Source organism: Megascapheus bottae, chromosome 10, assembly GCF_031878675.1.
Source record: "Megascapheus bottae isolate mThoBot1 chromosome 10, mThoBot2.hap1, whole genome shotgun sequence".
NCBI lineage: Eukaryota > Metazoa > Chordata > Mammalia > Rodentia > Geomyidae > Megascapheus > Megascapheus bottae.
The window spans coordinates 38,346,574-38,365,615 of NC_143518.1; the positions used below are offsets into that span (position 1 = coordinate 38,346,574).

At 39.8% G+C, this 19,042-nt stretch overlaps 1 protein-coding gene across 2 annotated transcripts in view; it reads left to right on the forward strand.

Annotated features, from left to right (window-relative positions):
* Ash1l (ASH1 like histone lysine methyltransferase) overlaps positions 1-19,042 on the forward strand; it is a 103,821-nt gene that overhangs the window by 19,504 nt on the left and 65,275 nt on the right. For both annotated transcript variants that reach the window (XM_090340797.1, XM_090340795.1), the window contains exon 3: positions 8,300-12,863. In XM_090340797.1, the coding sequence (XP_090196923.1) occupies positions 8,300-12,863 (4,564 nt within the window). The remainder of the gene's footprint in view (positions 1-8,299; positions 12,864-19,042) is intronic.

Below are 19,042 nucleotides of genomic sequence, written 5' to 3' on the forward strand. Positions count from 1 at the left end.
CTAGCATGCATGAAGCCCTGGGTTTGATTCCTCACTACCACATAAACAGAAAAAGCTCAAAGTGGTGCTGTCGCTCAAGTGGTAGAGTGCTAACTTTAAGCCAAAAAAAAAAAAAAGTTCAATGATTATAATACCACACCTGTTTTCTTTTAATTAGTTTTATTTTTGTGAGCCACCTGTAATCTTAGGATTTTAGTGTTTTTTTTGTTTTGTTTTGTTTTGTTTTTGCCAGTCCTGGGCTTGAGCTCAGGGCCTGAGTCCTGTCCTTGGATTTTCTCAAGGCTAGAGCTCTACCACTTGAGCCTCAGCACCACTTCCGGCTTTTTGCTATGTATGTGGTACCGAGGAATCGAACCCGGGTCTTCGTGCATGCCAGGCAAGCACTTTAACCACTAGGCCAAACTCCTGGCCAGGATTTTAGTTTTAAAATCCTCTCTTTCTCCGTCTGTTGGAGCTTGAACTCTGCACCTCTTCCTGTCCCTTGGCTCAAGGTTGGCACACCTCCTCTTCTCATTTTGAGCCTCTTGGATTTGTTTGCTTCAAACTACAATCCTCAGATCTCAGCCTCATTTTTTTGTTCCTGAGCTCTTCAGCTCAATGCTCCCTTCCTACCCCTGGGCCTGAGTGTTGTCCCTAAGCTCTTCAAGTTCATGTCTACCACCCTACCCTTTGAGCCACAGTCCAATGTCTGTTTTCTAGTGATTGATTTCAAGATAAGAGTCTCAGATTCTTTAGTGTAGTGCCTGAGCTAGCTTTGAATTGTGATCCTGAGATCTCAGCCTCCTGAGTAGCTAGGATTACAGGTGTAGGCCATGGTACCCTAGCTGATCTCAGCTTCTTGTATAGCTAGGCTTATAGGCATGAGCCACCAGGGTCCAGCCCCATTTTTTATTTGTCAAACAGCTGGCTTGACAATGTTTTTTCACGTTATTCAAAACTATAATGCTTCGGTTCTCCCAACTGCTTTGGCATACTTTTTTTTTTTTTTTTTTTTTGCCAGTCCTGGAGCTTGAACTTAGGGTGTAGGTACTGTCTCTAAACTTCTTCTTTTTTTTTTTCTAGTTTTTTTTATTAGAGAATTTATTAACATTGATTTTTACATCATATTTTAAATGACAAATTTAACAAATAAGTGTTCAAGGAGGGAATCTCTATTTACAATCACTTCTTTTGCTCAAGCTAGCACTCTACCACCTGAGCCACAGCACCAGTTGCTTTACAAACCCAGGGCTTTTGTGCATGCTAGGCAAGCATTCTACTACTAGGCCACACTCTAGGCCCAGCAAAATAATTTTTTTTGTGGAGAATCCAAATATTAGATTTAAGGTTATTAGCCTAAGATTTTGTTAAAACTGATTAGTGTGGTTTTTCAAATTCTTGCTCAAAATATATGAATTACCTTGCAATTTTTAAGTTGGCACAAACATTACAATTATTTGGAAATGAAGTTGTCTAAGAAAATTGATTAGATATGACCTGAGTTTTAGCATTTTTTTCCTTTCCCATTTCTGGTATATAGCAATGATAAAATTGATTTTCTTCTTTATTCTTTATTTGTGTGTGGAATGGGAAAATTAGAGGTTTCTCAGGAAAAATTAGAGGCTATAATGTTGCTTTTGTGGAAATTAATTAACTAATTAATTTTGCCAGTCCTGAGCTTGGGCTCAGGGCATGAACACTGTCCTTAGGTTTTCTCAAGGCTAGAGCTCTACCAATTGAGCCACAGCACCACTTCTGGCTTCTATCTATGTATGTGGTATTGAGGAATTGAACTCAGGTCTTCATGCATGCTAGGCAAGCACTCTACCACTAGGCTAAACTCCTAGCCCTGGAAGTTTGTTTTTAAAATTTGTGATTACAAACAATTATTTATAGTTTTAATGTTAAATCTTTAAAGATGCAGTGTTTGAATTTTATTTCTTAAATACATATGTGGTTAATAGCAAACTCCTGTCTTAATCCTAATGTAGGAGTCATAAAGACATGCAGACATGATACTGGTTCAGCTAACTAGAATTAGTTGAAATCCCAGAGCTGTAACAGTAGGTGGCATTAGAGATTAAAGATAAGATATAGAGATTTAACTGTGTATGACTAATAGAAAATGAGGTTGATTGGGAATTCAAGTCACAATTGGCAAAACTCATCTTGAATCTATGTTTTTAATTTGTTAGGAGTGTGTGTGTGTATCTGTCTGTCTGTCTGTGTTAAATCCATCATTTCAAAATCTAAAATCTAGCAGTTCCATGACTGGTAATGTAGTAGTGGTAGATGGAATCCTTACCTAACATGCACAAGGACGTAAGTTCTACCCCCTGCCCAAAGAATTCTCTTCGTATGAGTCTACTACAATGTCTTTTATCCTTCTACAAATACCAAAAAATAGAAGAATGCGATAATTTTACCCAGGGCCTATTTAATAATAAACTTAACCTTTTCATCTAGGTTAATGCCACTTTGTACTAGCAAATGTCTACTGTCAAAAATTAAGAAAAATTGGGACTGGGAGTATAGCCTATTGGTAGAGTGCTTGCCTAGCATGGTTTGATTCCTCGGTACCACATACTGAGAAAAATCCAAAATTGGTGTTGTGACTCAAGTGACAGGAAGCTACCCTTGAGCAAAAAATGCCTAAGGACAGTGCTCAGGCCCTGAGTTCAAGCCCCAAGACTGGCCAAAAAAAAAGAAAAAAATATATAAGGTAAGAGGCTGCTAGTTTGCATATTACAAAGATTTTCCTGGAGCTGCTTAATATTAATATGGCTCTTCAGTCTGTACTTATGGTATACCTAAGATTTAGTTTCTGTGAGTTATGTTTTTCTCAGTGGTGAGCATGTAGATCATTAAAAAGATGACGGTGTCAAAAGTGGATGCCAGAAGTGATACTTAGATTTAAGTAAAAATGTAACCAAAACAGGGACGGGGAGTTTGGCCTAGTGGTTAAAGTGCTTGCCTAGCATTCATGAAGACCCGGGTTCGATTCCTCGGTACCACATATATAGAAAAAAGCCGGAAGTGGTGCTCAGGCTCAAGTGGTAGAGCTCTAGCCTTGAGAAAGTCCAAGGACAGTGCTCAGGCCCTGAGCTCAAGCCCAGGACTGGCAAAAAAAAAAAAATATATAACCAAAACAGTTACTGAACTATTTTAAATATATATATATATATATATATATATATATATATATATAAATATTTGCTTGAGCTCAGGGCCTGAGCACTGTCCTTGGACTTTCTAAAGGCTAGAGCTCCACTATTTGAGCCTAAGCACCACTTCTGGCTTTTTTCTATGTATGTGGTATCAAGGAATCGAACCCAGGCTTTCATGCATGTTAGGCAAGCACTCTAACCACTAGGCCAAACTCGTGGCCATGCTCTACAATTTGAACCATGTCCCCTAGCCCTCAACTTTTTATTTTTTTTTAGTAACTAAGTCCTGATCTAGTCTATATATTTTGCTTTCAATTTTGGAAAACACTCCTAAGTTGTATATACAGGTTTTATAATACAAAGTTGTGTTATTGTGTTAGAAAGTCCATTTAGAAAGGATGAAAAATGGGGCCGAGAGTTTGAATGCTTACTTAGCATTCACGAAGACCCAGGTTTGATTCTGTGGTACTACATACATAGAAAAGGCTGGAAGTGGTGCTGTGGCTCAAGTGGTAGAGCTCTAGGCCTTGAGAAAACCCAAGGCCCTGAGTCAGGCCCCAGGACTGGCAGAAATTTTCATTACAACTCAGCAGAAATCATTGCCCCAGAGGAGCTAGCTCTTGTTCATAACCTAAGGAAGATGGTGAAAAATGATTGGGTAAGTGCACATGATTCCTAAAGCATCTCCAAACGAAATCTGTTTGAACAGATTCTGATATTGCCTTCCTAAAACTTCCCTGTCTCTTTTTTAAGGCCAAGATGCTCTTTTATTTTACCTAATTCCTATAACTGTACCAGATTAGGAGAACTAAGTTAAAATCATTGTATTTAGTTTCTAGCCTTTCCACTTCATTGAAATAAACTTTACTCAAGACTATTATATTTAAATAGTGGCCTAATTTTTTAAATGAGCAGCAGTTGTCAGTAGGCACAACTAAGTAGGAGTAAACTTTAAGAAATTCAAATAAAAAAATTTGCAATATGAAGTTCAGTAACTTTTTTGTTGTTGGTGTTTACCAGTCCTGGGGCTTGAACTCAGGGCTTGGATACTATCCTTGGACACTTTTTGCTCAAGGTTAGTGCTCTGCCACTTGAGCTACAGTGCCACTTCCGGCTTTATCTTTTTTCTTTCTTTCTTTCTCTCTCTCTTTTTTTTTTTGTTGTTGTTGTTGATCTTGGAGCTTGAACTCTGGGGCTGGGCGCTGGCCCTGTGCTCTTCAGCTCAAGGCTACTTGTCTGCCCTTGAGCACAGCACCACTTCTGATTTTCTGATTTTAATTGAAGATAAGAGTCTAATGGACTTTAGTGCCCAGGCTGGCTTTGATCCACGATCCTTAGATCCCAGCCTCTGGAGTTGCTATGATTATAGGTGTGAGCCACTGAACCCCGCTTACTTCTGGTTTTTTCTAAGTATGTGGTAGGGAGGACTTGAACCCAGGGCTTTTGTGCATGCTAGGCCAGTAACTCTACTAGTAGGCTACGCCCCAGCCCTGCAGTAACTTTTGGAAATGAGTAAAGAGGTAAAAGAACAGTGAACTTGAAAGATAAAAATAAACTTGTAGCTGGGGAGCTATGACTCATAACTGTAATCCTAACTATTCAGTAGGCTGAAATCCAAGGATCATGTTTCAAAAAACAGTCCCAACAGGAAAGTATCTGAGACTCTTTATCTTTTTTTTATTAAAGAATTTATTAGCATTGATTTTTATATCATATTTCAAATGGCGTGTTTAACAAACAGGTATTCAAGAAGGGAATGTCTAGATACAATCACTAGCACTTAGAATTTAGAATGTAAGTCAAAAGGGTAGAAGTGAAGGTATGGCTTAAGTGGTAAAGTACCAGCCTTGAGCAAAAAAAAAAAAAGCTCAATAATAGCACTCAGGACCAGCAAGAAAAACAAGAACAAAAAAGAATAAACATATAGAAAATAACCAGGCAGATTATCAAAACATGCCAATGAAATGTATGGGTATTTTTGCTCCTGTTCTTAACTAAAGCTTGAACTCTGGGTCTGGGCAATGTTCTGAGCTCCTTTTGCTCAAGGTTAACACTGTTGTAACATTTGGGTCACAGTGCCACTTCTGGCTTTTTCTGTGCTTAATTGGAGATAAGAGTCTCATGGACTTTCTTGCTTAGGCTGGCTTTGAACCATGATCCTCAGATCTCAGCCTCCTGAGTAGCTAGGATTACAGGCATGAACCACTGGCACCCAGTGATGAAATGATGAAAACTATATTTTCTTGGTGATAAATGCATGTGTTGAGATTTAAGGCTGGAGATAAAAGTCATTCACCAGAGGCCAGGACATGACCTACTGGTAGAGTGCTTGCCTGGTATGCATGAAGCCCTGGATTCAATTCCTCAGTACCACATACACAGAAAAAGCCAGAAGTGGTACTGTGGCTTCAGATGGTAGAGTGCTAGCCTTGAGAAAGCCCAAGAACAGTGTCAGGCTCTGAGTTCAAGTCCCAGAACTAGCAAAAACAAAACCATTCACCAGCAAAGCTCTAGAGAAAAATTAAAAGTGGAAAGTAGCCCTGACAAAATTGCAAAAAATATATAGTAGAACTAAAGAAAACAAATATGAGAAAGAAAAGAATGATAATGGATATGGGGATGTTTAGTAGTTTTTATTTTTATTTTTACCAGTCCTGGGCCTTGAGCACAGGGCCTGAGCACTGTCCTTGGACTTTTCTCCAGGCTAGAGCTCTACCACTTGAACCTCAGCACCACTTTTGGCTTTTTTCTATGTATGTGGTACCGAGGAATCAAACCCGGTCTTCGTGCATGCTAGGCAAGCACTCTACCCCTAGGCCAAACTCCTGGCCCAGATATGAGGATGCTAGAAGGATAATCCTGCCGGGCATGGTGGCTCACACCTGTAATCCTAGCTACTCAGGAGGTTGAGATCTGAATTCAAAGCCAGCCCAGACACTAAAGAACGTGAGACTCTTGTCTCCTATTAATTACTAGAAAACTGGAAGTGGTCCTGTGGCTCAAATGGTAGGTCGGTAGCCTTGAGCTCAATTGCTCAGGGACAGCACCCAGGCCCAGAGTTCAAAGCCCATGACCCACCAAGAAAAAAAAAAGGATAATTCTGAAGAAATTAGGAAAGAAAAGTTCTGAAGGGTTGGTAGAAGTTTGTTACTGATATACATCTTAGTGAATTTGTGGAATTTCAGAAGCAAAAATATCCTTATTTTTATTTATTTATTTATTTATTTATTGCTCATCATGGGGCTTGAACTCTGGGCCTGGACATTATCCTTGAGTTTCTTTTGCTTAAGGCAAGCCTTGAGCTGAAGAGCTCAGGGATATCACCCAAGGACAGAGTTCAAGCCCCACAGCCAAGAAAAAGAAAAGAAAAAAGGGGAGGGGAGCTTTCCAAATGATGGCATTCTTTCATCTCATTTCTATCCCAGAATCTGAATTTTTACTTCGTGCATGCTAAACAAGCACTCTACCACTAGGCCTACTCCCAGCCCTGGTTTCCATTTTTCTCCCTCCTTTCTTCCTTCCTTTTCTTTTCTTCTTTTTTTTTTTTTGGTCAGTCATGGGGCTGGGACTCTGGGCCTGGCCTTGTCCCAGAGATTTTCAGCTCAAGGCTACTGCCTTACTAGTAGTTAATTGGAAGTAAGAGTCTCTTGGTCTTTAGTGCCCGGGCTACCTTTGAACAATGGGATAGCTTTGAACAGTGATCCTCAGATCTCAGCCTCCTGAGTAGCTAAGATTACAAGTATGAACCCCATCGTCCAGCTTGGTTTCTACTTTTCTAAGCTGTTTTTTTTTTTAAGCTACCTTTAAAAATATATATTTGTAGAATTTCAAGATCAATATTATGCTATGTTCTCTGAAAATACTTAAGTAACTTTGCAATGATCTATTTGCTGAAGATTTTGTAGAATCAAAGTTATTTAGAAGATTTTTTTTGGGGGGGGGGATTCATCTGTCCCTTAAGCCACAGTAGTTATTCCAAAATAAGATAGACTATTATGTAATGTAGTAAATTTAGTACAGAACTCGAGTAAGGTAATTTATAGTATATGACTTAAGAACTATTTCTCACTTTTAAGATTTTACATAAATGTTAAAGAAAAATTTTTCTGTTTTTTTTCTGTAGTTCTCCATTAGGAGGAAATTTGACTGCTCAAGACTATAACTGAGAACAAGTTAAAGGATTAGAAATAGGCCAGAGTTCGTCTGGATTGGTTAGAAATTATGGAAATCAGTAAAGCTTTTATTTTGGAAGAACTGTAGATAACATTTTTTGTCCAAATTAAAAATATTTCTCTTTTCACTGGGCTCTGGTGGCTCATGCCTGTAATCCTAGTTACTCAGGAGGCTGAGATCTGAGGATTGTGGTTCAGAGCCAGTCCTAGCACTAAAGTCCATGAGACTCTTATGTCCAATTAACCACCAGAAAAGTGGAAGTAGCACTGTGCCTCAAAATGGTAGAGTATTAGCTTTCAGCAAAAATTCTCAGAAACCGTGCCCAGGCCCTGATTTCAAGCCCTATGACCAACAAAAAAAAATAAAAATAAAGTTCTCTTTTCAAAAGCATACATTCATATGTTAATGCATGTTTAGTGAGTTAAAAGCAAGATAATAACTTGGTGCCAAGTGGCTCAACTAGCTATTTATGAGGTTGAGATCTCAGGATCATAGTTGGGAGTCTGCCTGGGCCAAAAAGGTTTAAGACTCTGTCTTTACTTAACCAACAAAAAGATGGACTGGGAGTGTGACTCAAGTGGTAGAATGCCAGATGAGTGCAAAAGCTAAAGCTGAGTACCTAGATGAAGTAGTTAAAAGAGCAAGGTTTGAGTTCAAACTCCAATATTGCCAAAAGAAAAAGAAAAAGTAAGATAGAGACAATATTCTCTAGAATATTCTTGTTTAAACAATGTCAGAAGTATCAAATACTTCTAAAGTTCTAGAAACAGGAAGTTTACAGTACGAAAGTCAACAAAAACGTCTTGATAACCTCTAATAGAGCAATTATATAATACTTATATAATATAACCACTTTTTTAATAGTTCTGTTCAATAGATGAAGCTAACATATGATTATTATTTTGTTGGATTTGTAATGCTAAAGTGAAAATGGTATGCAGTTTATTTTCTCTGAAACCTTTTTCTTGTTCAAATTTTAGGACCCTTCAAAGTTGTACAAGAAAGCAGGTGATGTTGCAGCCATTGAATGTCAGTCTGAAGAAAGCATCCATCTTCATTCACAGGGAGAAAACAATCCTTTATCTAAGAAGCTTTCTCCAGTACACTCAGAAATGGCAGATTATATTAATGTAACACCATCTTCTCTTGTGGGTAGCCGAGATTCTGATATGAAGGATCGAGCATTACTTAATGGAGGAACTAGTGTAACAGAAAAACTAGCACAGCTCATTGCTACTTGCCCTCCTTCTAAGTCTTCCAAGATAAAACCGAAGAAGTTAGGAACTGGCACTACAGCAGGATTGGTTAGCAAGGATTTGATCAGGAAAGCAAATGTTGGCTCTATGACTGGAATAATACATAAAGACTTAATAAAAAAGCCAGCTATCAGCACAGCAGTTGGATTGGTAACTAAAGATCCTGGGAAAAAAACTATGTTTAATGCAGCAGTAGGATTGGTCAATAAGGACTCTGTAAAAAAACTGGGAACTGGCACTACAGCGGTATTCATTAATAAAGACCCAGGCAAAAAGCCAGGGACTATCACTACAGTAGGAGTGCTGAGCAAAGATTCAGGAAAGAAGCTAGGAATTGGGATTGTTCCAGGTTTAGTGAATAAAGAGTCTGGCAAGAAGTTAGGACTTGGCACAGTGGTTGGACTGGTTAATAAAGACTTAGGGAAGAAATTGGGTTCTACTGTTGGCCTAATGGCCAAAGACTGTGCAAAGAAGATTGTAACAAGTTCAGCAATGGGATTGGTTAATAAGGACCTTGGAAAGAAACTGGTGAGTTGTCCTGTGGCAGGACTGGTCAGTAAAGATGCCATAAATCTTAAATCTGAAGCACTGCTCCCCACTCAGGAACCACTTAAGGCTTCTTGTAGTACAAACATCAATAATCATGAAAGTCAAGAACTTTCTGAATCATTGAAAGACAATGCTACCAGCAAAACTTTTGAGAAGAGTGTTATACGCCAGAGTAAAGAAAGCATATTGGAGAAGTTCTCGGCTCGAAAAGAAATAATTAATTTAGAGAAAGAAATGTTTAATGAAGGGTCATGCATTCAGCAGGACAATTTTTCATCTGGTGAAAGGGGATCTTTTGAAACGTCAAAGCATGAAAAGCAACCTCCTGTATATTGCACTTCTCCAGACTTTCAAATGGGAGCTGCTTCTGATGCATCTACAGCTAAATCCCCTTTTAGTGCAGTAGGAGAAAGTAATCTACCTTCCCCATCACCTACTATATCTATTAATCCTTTAACCAGAAGTCCCCCAGAAACTTCTTCACAGTTGGTTCCTAATCCGTTACTTTTAAGTTCCACCACAGAGCTAATGGAAGAAATTTCTGAATCTGTTGGAAAAAACCACTTTAATTCTGAAAGTGCCCATTTGAATGTAAGTCATAGGTCAATGGGTCATAGCATAAGTATTGAGTGTAAAGGGATTGATAAAGAGCTAAACGATTCAAAAAATACGCATTTAGATATTCCAAGAATAAGCTCTTCCCTTGGAAAAAAGTCAAGCTTGACTTCTGAATCCAGTATTCATACAATTACTCCTTCAGTTGTTAACTTCACAAGTTTATTTACTAGCAAACCTTTTCTAAAACTTGGTGCAGTAACTGCATCAGACAAACACTGCCAAGTTGCTGAAAGCCTAAGCACTAGTTTGCAGTCCAAACCATTAAAAAAAAGAAAAGGAAGAAAAGCTCGGTGGACTAAAGTAGTGGCAAGAAGCACATGCCGATCTCCAAAAGGGCTAGAATTAGAACGATCAGAGCTTTTTAAAAATGTTTCATGTAGTTCACTATCACATAGTAATTCTGAGTCGGCCAAGTTCATGAAAAACATTGGCTCATCTTCATTTGTCGACCATGACTTCCTTAAACGCCGATTGCCAAAGTTGAGTAAATCTACAACTCCATCTCTTACTCTCTTAACTGATGGTGAAAAACCATCACATAAGTCTTTTGCAACTCACAAACTATCCTCCAGCATGTGTGTCTCTAGTGACCTTTTGTCAGATATTTATAAGCCCAAAAGAGGAAGACCTAAATCCAAGGAAATGCCTCAACTAGAAGGTCCACCTAAACGGACTTTAAAAATTCCTGCTTCTAAAGTTTTTTCTTTACACTCTAAGGAAGAACAAGAACCCCCCATTTTACAGCCAGAAATTGAAATTCCTTCCTTCAAGCAAAGTCTGTCAGTATCTCCTTTTCCAAAAAAGAGAGGCAGGCCTAAGAGACAAATGAGGTCACCAGTCAAGATGAAGCCACCTGTGCTGTCAGTGGCTCCATTTGTTGCCACAGAAAGTCCAAGCAAGCTGGAGTCAGAAAGTGAAAACCATAGAAGTAGCAGTGATTTCTTTGAAAGTGAAGATCAACTTCAGGATCCAGATGATTTAGATGACAGTCATACGCCAAATGGCTGTAGCATGAGTGACCTTGAGATGGAGCCAGATAAAAAGATTACCAAGAGAAACAATGGACAACTAATGAAAACAATTATCCGCAAAATAAATAAAATGAAAACTTTAAAGAGAAAGAAACTGTTGAATCAGATTCTTTCAAGTTCTGTAGAATCAAGTAATAAAGGGAAAGTGCAATCCAAACTCCATAATACAGTATCAAGTCTTGCTGCCACATTTGGCACTAAGTTGGGCCAACAAATAAATGTCAGCAAGAAAGGAACAATTTACATAGGAAAGAGAAGGGGCCGCAAACCAAAAACTGTCATAAATGGCATTCTTGCAGGTAGCCCTACCAGCCTTGCTGTCCTTGAGCAAACAGCTCAGCAGGCAGCCGGGTCATCATTAGGACAGATCCTTCCCCCTTTACTGCCATCATCCACTAGTAGTTCTGAGATTCTTCCCTCACCTATTTGCTCTCAGTCTTCTGTGACTAGTGGAGGTCAGAGCCCTGTAAGTAGTGATGCAGGCTTTGTTGAACCCAGTTCGGTGCCATATTTACATTTGCACTCCAGACAGGGAAGCATGATTCAGACTCTTGCAATGAAGAAGGCTTCAAAGGGGAGGAGGCGGTTATCTCCTCCTACTTTGTTGCCAAATTCTCCTTCCCATCTGAGTGAACTCACATCTCTGAAAGAAGCTACTCCTTCCCCCATTAGTGAATCTCATAGTGATGAAACAATTCCAAGTGACAGTGGCATTGGAACTGATAATAATAGCACATCAGACAGAGCAGAGAAATTTTGTGGACAAAAGAAGCGGAGGCATTCTTTTGAGCATGTTTCTCTGATTCCCCCTGAAACCTCTACAGTTTTAAGCAGTCTTAAAGAAAAACATAAACACAAATGTAAACGCAGGAGTCATGATTACCTCAGCTATGACAAAATAAAAAGGCAGAAACGAAAACGGAAAAAGAAATATCCTCAACTCCGAAATAGACAAGATCCAGACTTCATTGCAGAGCTGGAGGAACTAATAAGCCGTTTAAGTGAGATTAGGATCACCCATCGAAGTCATCATTTTATCCCCCGAGATCTTCTGCCTACTATTTTTCGAATCAACTTCAATAGTTTCTATACACATCCTTCTTTTCCCTTAGACCCTTTGCACTACATTCGAAAACCTGATTTAAAAAAGAAAAGAGGAAGACCCCCTAAGATGAGAGAAGCAATGGCTGAAATGCCTTTCATGCATAGCCTTAGTTTTCCTCTTTCTAGTACTGGATTCTATCCCTCTTATGGCATGCCTTACTCTCCTTCACCTCTTACAGCTGCTCCCATAGGATTAGGTTACTATGGAAGGTATCCCCCCACCCTTTATCCACCTCCTCCATCTCCTTCTTTTACTACTCCACTTCCACCTCCTTCATATATGCATGCTGGTCATTTGCTTCTCAATCCTACCAAATACCATAAGAAAAAGCATAAGCTACTTAGACAGGAGGCCTTTCTTACAACCAGTAGGACCCCTCTTCTTTCCATGAGCACCTACCCCAGTGTACCTCCTGAGGTGGCCTATGGTTGGATGGTAGAGCACAAACACAGACATCGTCACAAACATAGAGAACACCGTTCTTCTGAACAACCCCAGGTTTCAATGGACGCTGGCTCTTCCAGATCTGTCCTGGAGTCTTTAAAGCGCTATCGGTTTGGAAAGGATACTGTTGGAGAGCGATATAAGCATAAGGAAAAGCACAGATGTCACATGTCTTGCCCTCATCTCTCTCCTTCAAAGAGCTTAATAAACAGAGAAGAGCAGTGGGTCCACCGAGAGCCTTCAGAATCTAGTTCATTGGCCTTGGGATTGCAAACACCTTTACAAATTGACTGTTCAGAAAGTTCTCCAAGTTTATCTCTTGGAGGATTCACTCCCAACTCTGAGCCAGCCAGCAGTGATGAACATACTAACCTTTTCACAAGTGCAATAGGCAGCTGCAGAGTTTCTAACCCTAACTCCAGTGGCCGGAAGAAATTAACTGACAGCCCTGGACTCTTTTCTGCACAAGACACTTCACTAAATCGGCCTCACAGAAAGGAACCACTGCCTTCCAGTGAAAGGGCAATACAGACTTTAACAGGTAAGAGGGTTATTTTGTGTATTCTTGTTATAGTAATTATCTTTCTTCTGGTGCCCCGACACATGTAGCTGCTTTTTAATGAACTCGCTTTTTGTTTTTATATGTGTTTTGAAATTTTCAAAGTTTTCTTTAGATGTAACAAGTAGGGTGAGAAGCTGGATGCCCATGTGTCATACCTGTAATCCTAGCTACTCAGAAGACTGAAATAAGGATCATGGTTCAAGACCAGCCTGGGCAGGAAAGTCTGTAAGACTCTTAACCTCCAATTAAGGACCAAAATGCCAGAAGTGGAGCTATGATTCACATGATAGTGTTAGCCTTGAGTAAAAATGTGCAGGCTGGGTATGGTGGCTCATGCCTGTAATCCTAGCTACTTAGGAGGCTGAGATCAGAGGATCATGGTTCAGAGCCAGCCTAGGCACTAAAGACTGACTGTGAGACTCTTATCTCCAGTTAACCACTAGAAGACCAGAAGTGGGGCTGTGACTCAAGGAGTAGGGCGGTAGCCTTGAGCTGAAGAGCTCAGGGACAGCACCCAGGCCCAGAGCTCAAGCCCCATGACCCACACACACACAAAAAAAAGATAGCTCAGGGACAGCACCAAGGCCATATAGGAATATTAATTTTATATGCACAATGTATATGTATATTTTATGAAAAATGTTATCATTAACCTGCTGCATACCATAAAAATCCAAGCACAAAACTTTTCAGCATTGTGAAATTTTAATTGTCTATTCACAGAGACTTTGTTTTGCAAATTACATTTAAGTGTCCTCATAAAAGCTGCTTCAATTAGAAATAAAAAGCCATAAAGCGGCCGGGAGTTTGGCCTAGTGGTTAAAGTGTATGCCTAGCATGCATGAAGACCCGGGTTCGATTCCTCGGTACCACATACATAGAAAAAAAGCTGGAAGTGGTGCTGAGGCTCAAGTGGTAGAGTTCTAGCCTTGAGAAAACCCAAGGACAGTGCTCAGGCCCTGAGCTCAAGCCCAGGACTGGCAAAAAAAAAGAAAAAAAAAAAAAAAAAGGCCATGAAGCTGGTGGGCACTGGTGGCTCATGGCTGTAATCCTAGCTACTAAGGGTGAGATCTGAAGATTGCAAAACACTATAATCTCCACTAAACTACCTAGAAAAAGATGAAATGGTGCAGCTCATGCTTATAATCCTAGCTACACAAGAGGCTGAGATTCAAGGATCATAACCAACTTGGATAGGAAAATCTGCCTCATCTCCAGTTAACCACCAAAAAGCTGTTAGTGGATCTGTGGCTCAAATGGTAGAGCATTACCTTTGAGTAAAAAAGTTCAGGGACAACATCTAGGTCAAAGCCTCACAACGGCGCGCGCACGCACACACACAGAATAGATGTATATAGTACATTTGTAACTTCTGGGAAAACGTCTTCTGAGAATTGAGAAGACAAACAATAAGGAAAGTAAATAAACTATAGAGTATTCATAAGTATTCTGATGCTATGAGTACAATTACAGCTGTAAGATTGTAGTTTTGTACAGAAAATCTGTGTATCACCACAATCTCCAAGTAAATGTCAATATCCTCTCCTGTATAAAGAATATATAGTAGGGATATAAAAAAGCAAATGAGCTGGGTACTGATGGCTCTCATTTGTAATCCTAGCTTCTCAGAAGGCTGAGATTTATGGAACAAAGGACTAGCCTACGCAAACAAATCTGAGAAACTATCTCCAAATAACTAGCAAAAAGCTGGCAGTGGAGGCACAAGTATTATCAAGGGCCAGCCTTTAGTGAAAAGCAAGAGCTAGAGACCCTGAGTTCAAGCACCAGGATTAGCCATAAGGCGGGGGTTTCTAAATGATAATGTAGTGCTCATTACATGATTTATATGTAGTTAGAACACAGATGTTCATTTCTACCATTATTCCTTTAAAAGATAAAAAATTTATGGGATGCCAGTGGCTCACACTTGTAATCCTAGCTACTCGATCTGAAGATTGTAATTCAAAGCCAGCCTAGGATAAGAAAAGTCACTTCCACAATTAATTACAAAAAAACTGACAGTGGAGCTATGGCTCAAGTGGTACAGTGCTAGCTTTGAGCACAGAAGCTCGGGGACAGGGCCTAGGCCCCTAAGTTCAAGCCTCAGAGCCAACACAAAAATACATAATAAAAATTCTATACTTTAATTAGATTCATTTTATAAAATGTTTTCATAGGCATTAGATGGGTGGCAATTACTGAGTATTGTGTATTTACTAGGTATTCTACTTTGTGGGCCTTTGTTTCTAATAGGGAAAAAGATCACATGGGTTTGTTGTTTTGTGGAAGTAGGTTATAACAATTCACATTAACAGCTGGGAATATGGTTTAGTGATAGAGTGCTTGCCTAGCATTCATGAAGCGCTGGATTCAATTCCTCAGTACCACATAAACAGATAAGTCTGGAAGTGGCTCTATGTTTCAAGTTTCAAGTGGTAGAATGCTGGCCTTGAGCCAAAAAATATATATATATATGATGAAAGATGCCTATATAGTGAATTTTCAATATTGTTGTAAAAGTAAAAGAATAAAAGACAGGCTTAATGAATTTAGGCTTACATTTCTAGAAGATCATATTGTCACCTTTATAAACCCTGACTTTGAGGGGATAAAAGTAAAAGTTATGATAAAGAAACTGGTTAGTAGGGAATTACAATATTCTAAATAAGACAATGTTAATTAAACCAGGATGATAGTAGGCATCTTTATGAACATTTGGTGGTACAGTACACTGAGACCAGAATGAAAACTGATTTAGGGGACAGCATGTTTACCTTCTAATAGCATTTTTTGGGCAGGGGAACAGGAGGGGTGTTTATTGGAGGGTTAAACCAGAGCTTTGTGAGTGTTCTACCACTGGACCATACTTAGATTTCTTTTTTTTTTTTTGCCAGTCCTGGGCTTGAGCTCAGGGCCTGAGCACTGTCCTTGGACTTTCTCAAGGCTAGAGCTCTACCACTTGAGCCTCAGCACCACTTCTGGCTTTTTTCTATGTATGTGGTACCGAGGAATCGAACCCAGGTCTTCATGCATGCTAGGCAAGCACTTTAACCACTAGGCCAAACTCCTGCCCCCATACTTAGATTTCTTAATACACATAGCTCCAGATGCCTAAACAAAGAAAGTGGCTCTGCTGAACAAGCAATGAATGTTACATGCTAGAGCTCATTAGTGCAATTTGGATTGAGAAGGTCAAAGCATTTCTGTATGAATTGAGCAATATCATTTCCTAAAATTAAAAGGGATTCCTTGTAGATTGGGAAGCAGACTTCTTTTTTTTTTTTTTTTTTGCCAGTCCTGGGCTTGAGCTCAGGGTCTGAGCACTGTCCTTGGACTTTCTCAAGGCTAGCACTCTACCACTTGAGCCTCAGCACCACTTCTGGCTTTTTGCTATGTATGTGGTACCGAGGAATCAAACCTGGGTCTTTGTGCATGCTAGGCAAGCACTCTACCACTAGGCCAAACTCCCAGCCCCATGGGAAGCAGATTTCTAAAACCAATTTGTCTATAGCTAGAACACCACATAATTTTAGAAATAATAACAGTTCAAAAGACATGTCTGGGTTGCCAGGAGTTTGGTCTAGTGGTAGAGTGCTTCCCTAGCATGCACGAAGACCTGGGTTCCATTCCTCAGTACCACGTACATAGAAAAGCCAAAAGTAGTGCGGTGGCTCAAGTAGTAGAGTGCCAGCCTTGAGGAAAGCCCAAGGACAGTGCTTAGGCCCTGAGATCAAGCCCAGGACTGGCCAAAAAAAGACATGTCTGAGCATCTATGCAGAGCATTACAAGCCATGATGTCATAAGGATACTTTCGCATCCATATCTATTTCTGCACTAGTCACAATAACCAACTTATAGAAACAGCTGAACAGATTGAAAAAATGTTGTACCTATACACAATGAAATTTAACAGCAGGGAAATGGGTGGACCTCGAATAAACCATATTAAGTGAAATGAGCCAAGCTCAAAGAGACAAACACTGCATGTTCTATAGGTGGAAGCTAGATCTAATATACTCTGAAACATGATTAATTATATAGGACTCTATTCACACACAGTGAGACCAGAAGAGGATTTTTTTAGGAGAGGAACACACAAACCCAATGCCTATGTTCATCTGAACATATAAAATATTGAAATGAACTCCAGGAAATGGAATCAAAAGTTTCCATTCCTTTGTTTGCCATTTTGTCTTATTTCTCTGTCTTTGGGATGGTGAGCAGGGGCACAGACAGAAATGGAGAGACAAAGGGTGAAAAAGTACAGCAGTGGTACTCAGTAGATACTGTGTTGAAATTGAAATATACAAACATGTGGATAAGGGACAGGAAGGAAGAACTGGGAAAGAGCAAGGGAAGAGGTGATACTGTCCAAACAGAAAAGTACTCTTTATCTGACTTATGTAACTTCTTTGTATATCACAATGATAATAACAATAAAAATATTTTTAAAAGTAATATTAGAACTGGGTACCTTTAGTTCATGCCGAATTCTGTCTATTCAAGAGGCTGAGATATAAGGATCACAGTTCAAAGCCAGCCTGGGCAGGAAAGTCAGTGAAACTCTTATCTCCAGTTAGCCATTAAAAATCTGCAAATAGAGCTATGGTTCAACTAGTAGAGCTTTAACCTTGAACAAAAGGCTCACATACTACCAGCCCCTGAATTCAAGCCCCAGAACTTTTATTTTCCTGGGGCTTGAACTCAGGGTGTGAACACTGTCCTTGAGCTTTCTCAAGGCCAATGCTCTACCACTTGAGCCACAGCCCCACTTTCAGCTTTTTCTGTATATGTGGTACCAAGAAATGGAACCCAGGGCTTTGTACACATGCTCTCCTAGGGAAATCCAGAAGGATTTCAGCCAGTAGAGAAAGTATGGAGGCTCTGTGGGGTCTTGGGCTTGTGGCAGAACTGTGGAGAAGCAGTTCACTAAAGTAGAATAAGGCATCAAGTTTAAAAGGAATGAATCTAGGCCAGGAGTTTGGCCTAGTGGTAGAGTGCTTGCTTAGCATGCACAAAAGACCTGAGTTCAATTCTTTGGTACCACATGCATGGAAAAAAGCCAGAAATAGGGCCAGGAGTTTGGCCTAGTGGTTAAAGTGCTTGCCTAGCATGCGCGAAGACCCGGGTTCAATTCCTTGGTACCACATACATACAAAAAAGCTGGAAGTGGTGCTGAGGCTCAACTGGTAGAGCTCTAGCCTTGAGAAAGTCCAAGGACAGTGCTCAGGCCCTGAGCTCAAGCCCAGGACTGGCAAAAAAAAAGAAAAAGCCAGAAATAGTGCTGTGGCTCAAGTGGTAGAGCTCTATCCTTGAGAAAGCCCAAGGACAGTATTCAGACCCTGAGTTCAAGGCCCAGGGCTGGCAAATAAAAATAAATAATAAATAAAAAGAATAAATCTAGTTCTTCTAAAGGAGTCTCTGCTTACCATTCTCTTTTTCCTGGCAAGGAGTAGCTGATAGGGCAGTAGTGCTTGGGACTTGGGAGAATGGCCTCTGATGGGCTGTTTCTTACTGAGAAATTAGCTTGAAAATTCTATGCTTAGATAAGTATCATCAATGTGATGTGTGGAGTTCAGAGTTGAAAAAGCTGAGCACAGGTAGTTCAGTCCTAGCTGCTCAGGAAGCTGAAATCTGAGGATTGTGCCGGTTTAAAGCCAGTCTGAGCAGAAAGCACATCTCCAGTCAATCAGCAAGAAGTTAGAAGTAGAGCTGTGATTTAAATGGTAGAGCTCCAAGCTTGAGAAAAAAAGAAACCTGAAAGATTGAGCTCAAGCCCTAAGTTCAAGCCCCAGGACCAATACTAAAAAACAAAAAGCAAGAACAGGTCTTAAAACCTCCTGTTCTTATTCTCTTATTCTCAATGATCACAATGTGAAAGTGCGTTAGGGAAGGGTAAGATAAGTTTTGAAACTGTCCCAACAGAATACTTTGAAAGCCTGGAAGGGATGACATTGTCCAAAAATAAAAGTACTCTTTACCTGATTTACATAACTGTAACTCCTCTATACATCACCTTTATGATAACAGTATTTTTTTTAATATTATGAAAGCCTGAACTAAGGTAGAAATAGAGAAGACATCCAGAAGATATGGACTGAAGGAAAGAAAGAAACAAGTATATTAGGGTATTTCTGAGGTACTTCTTTTAGATAGTT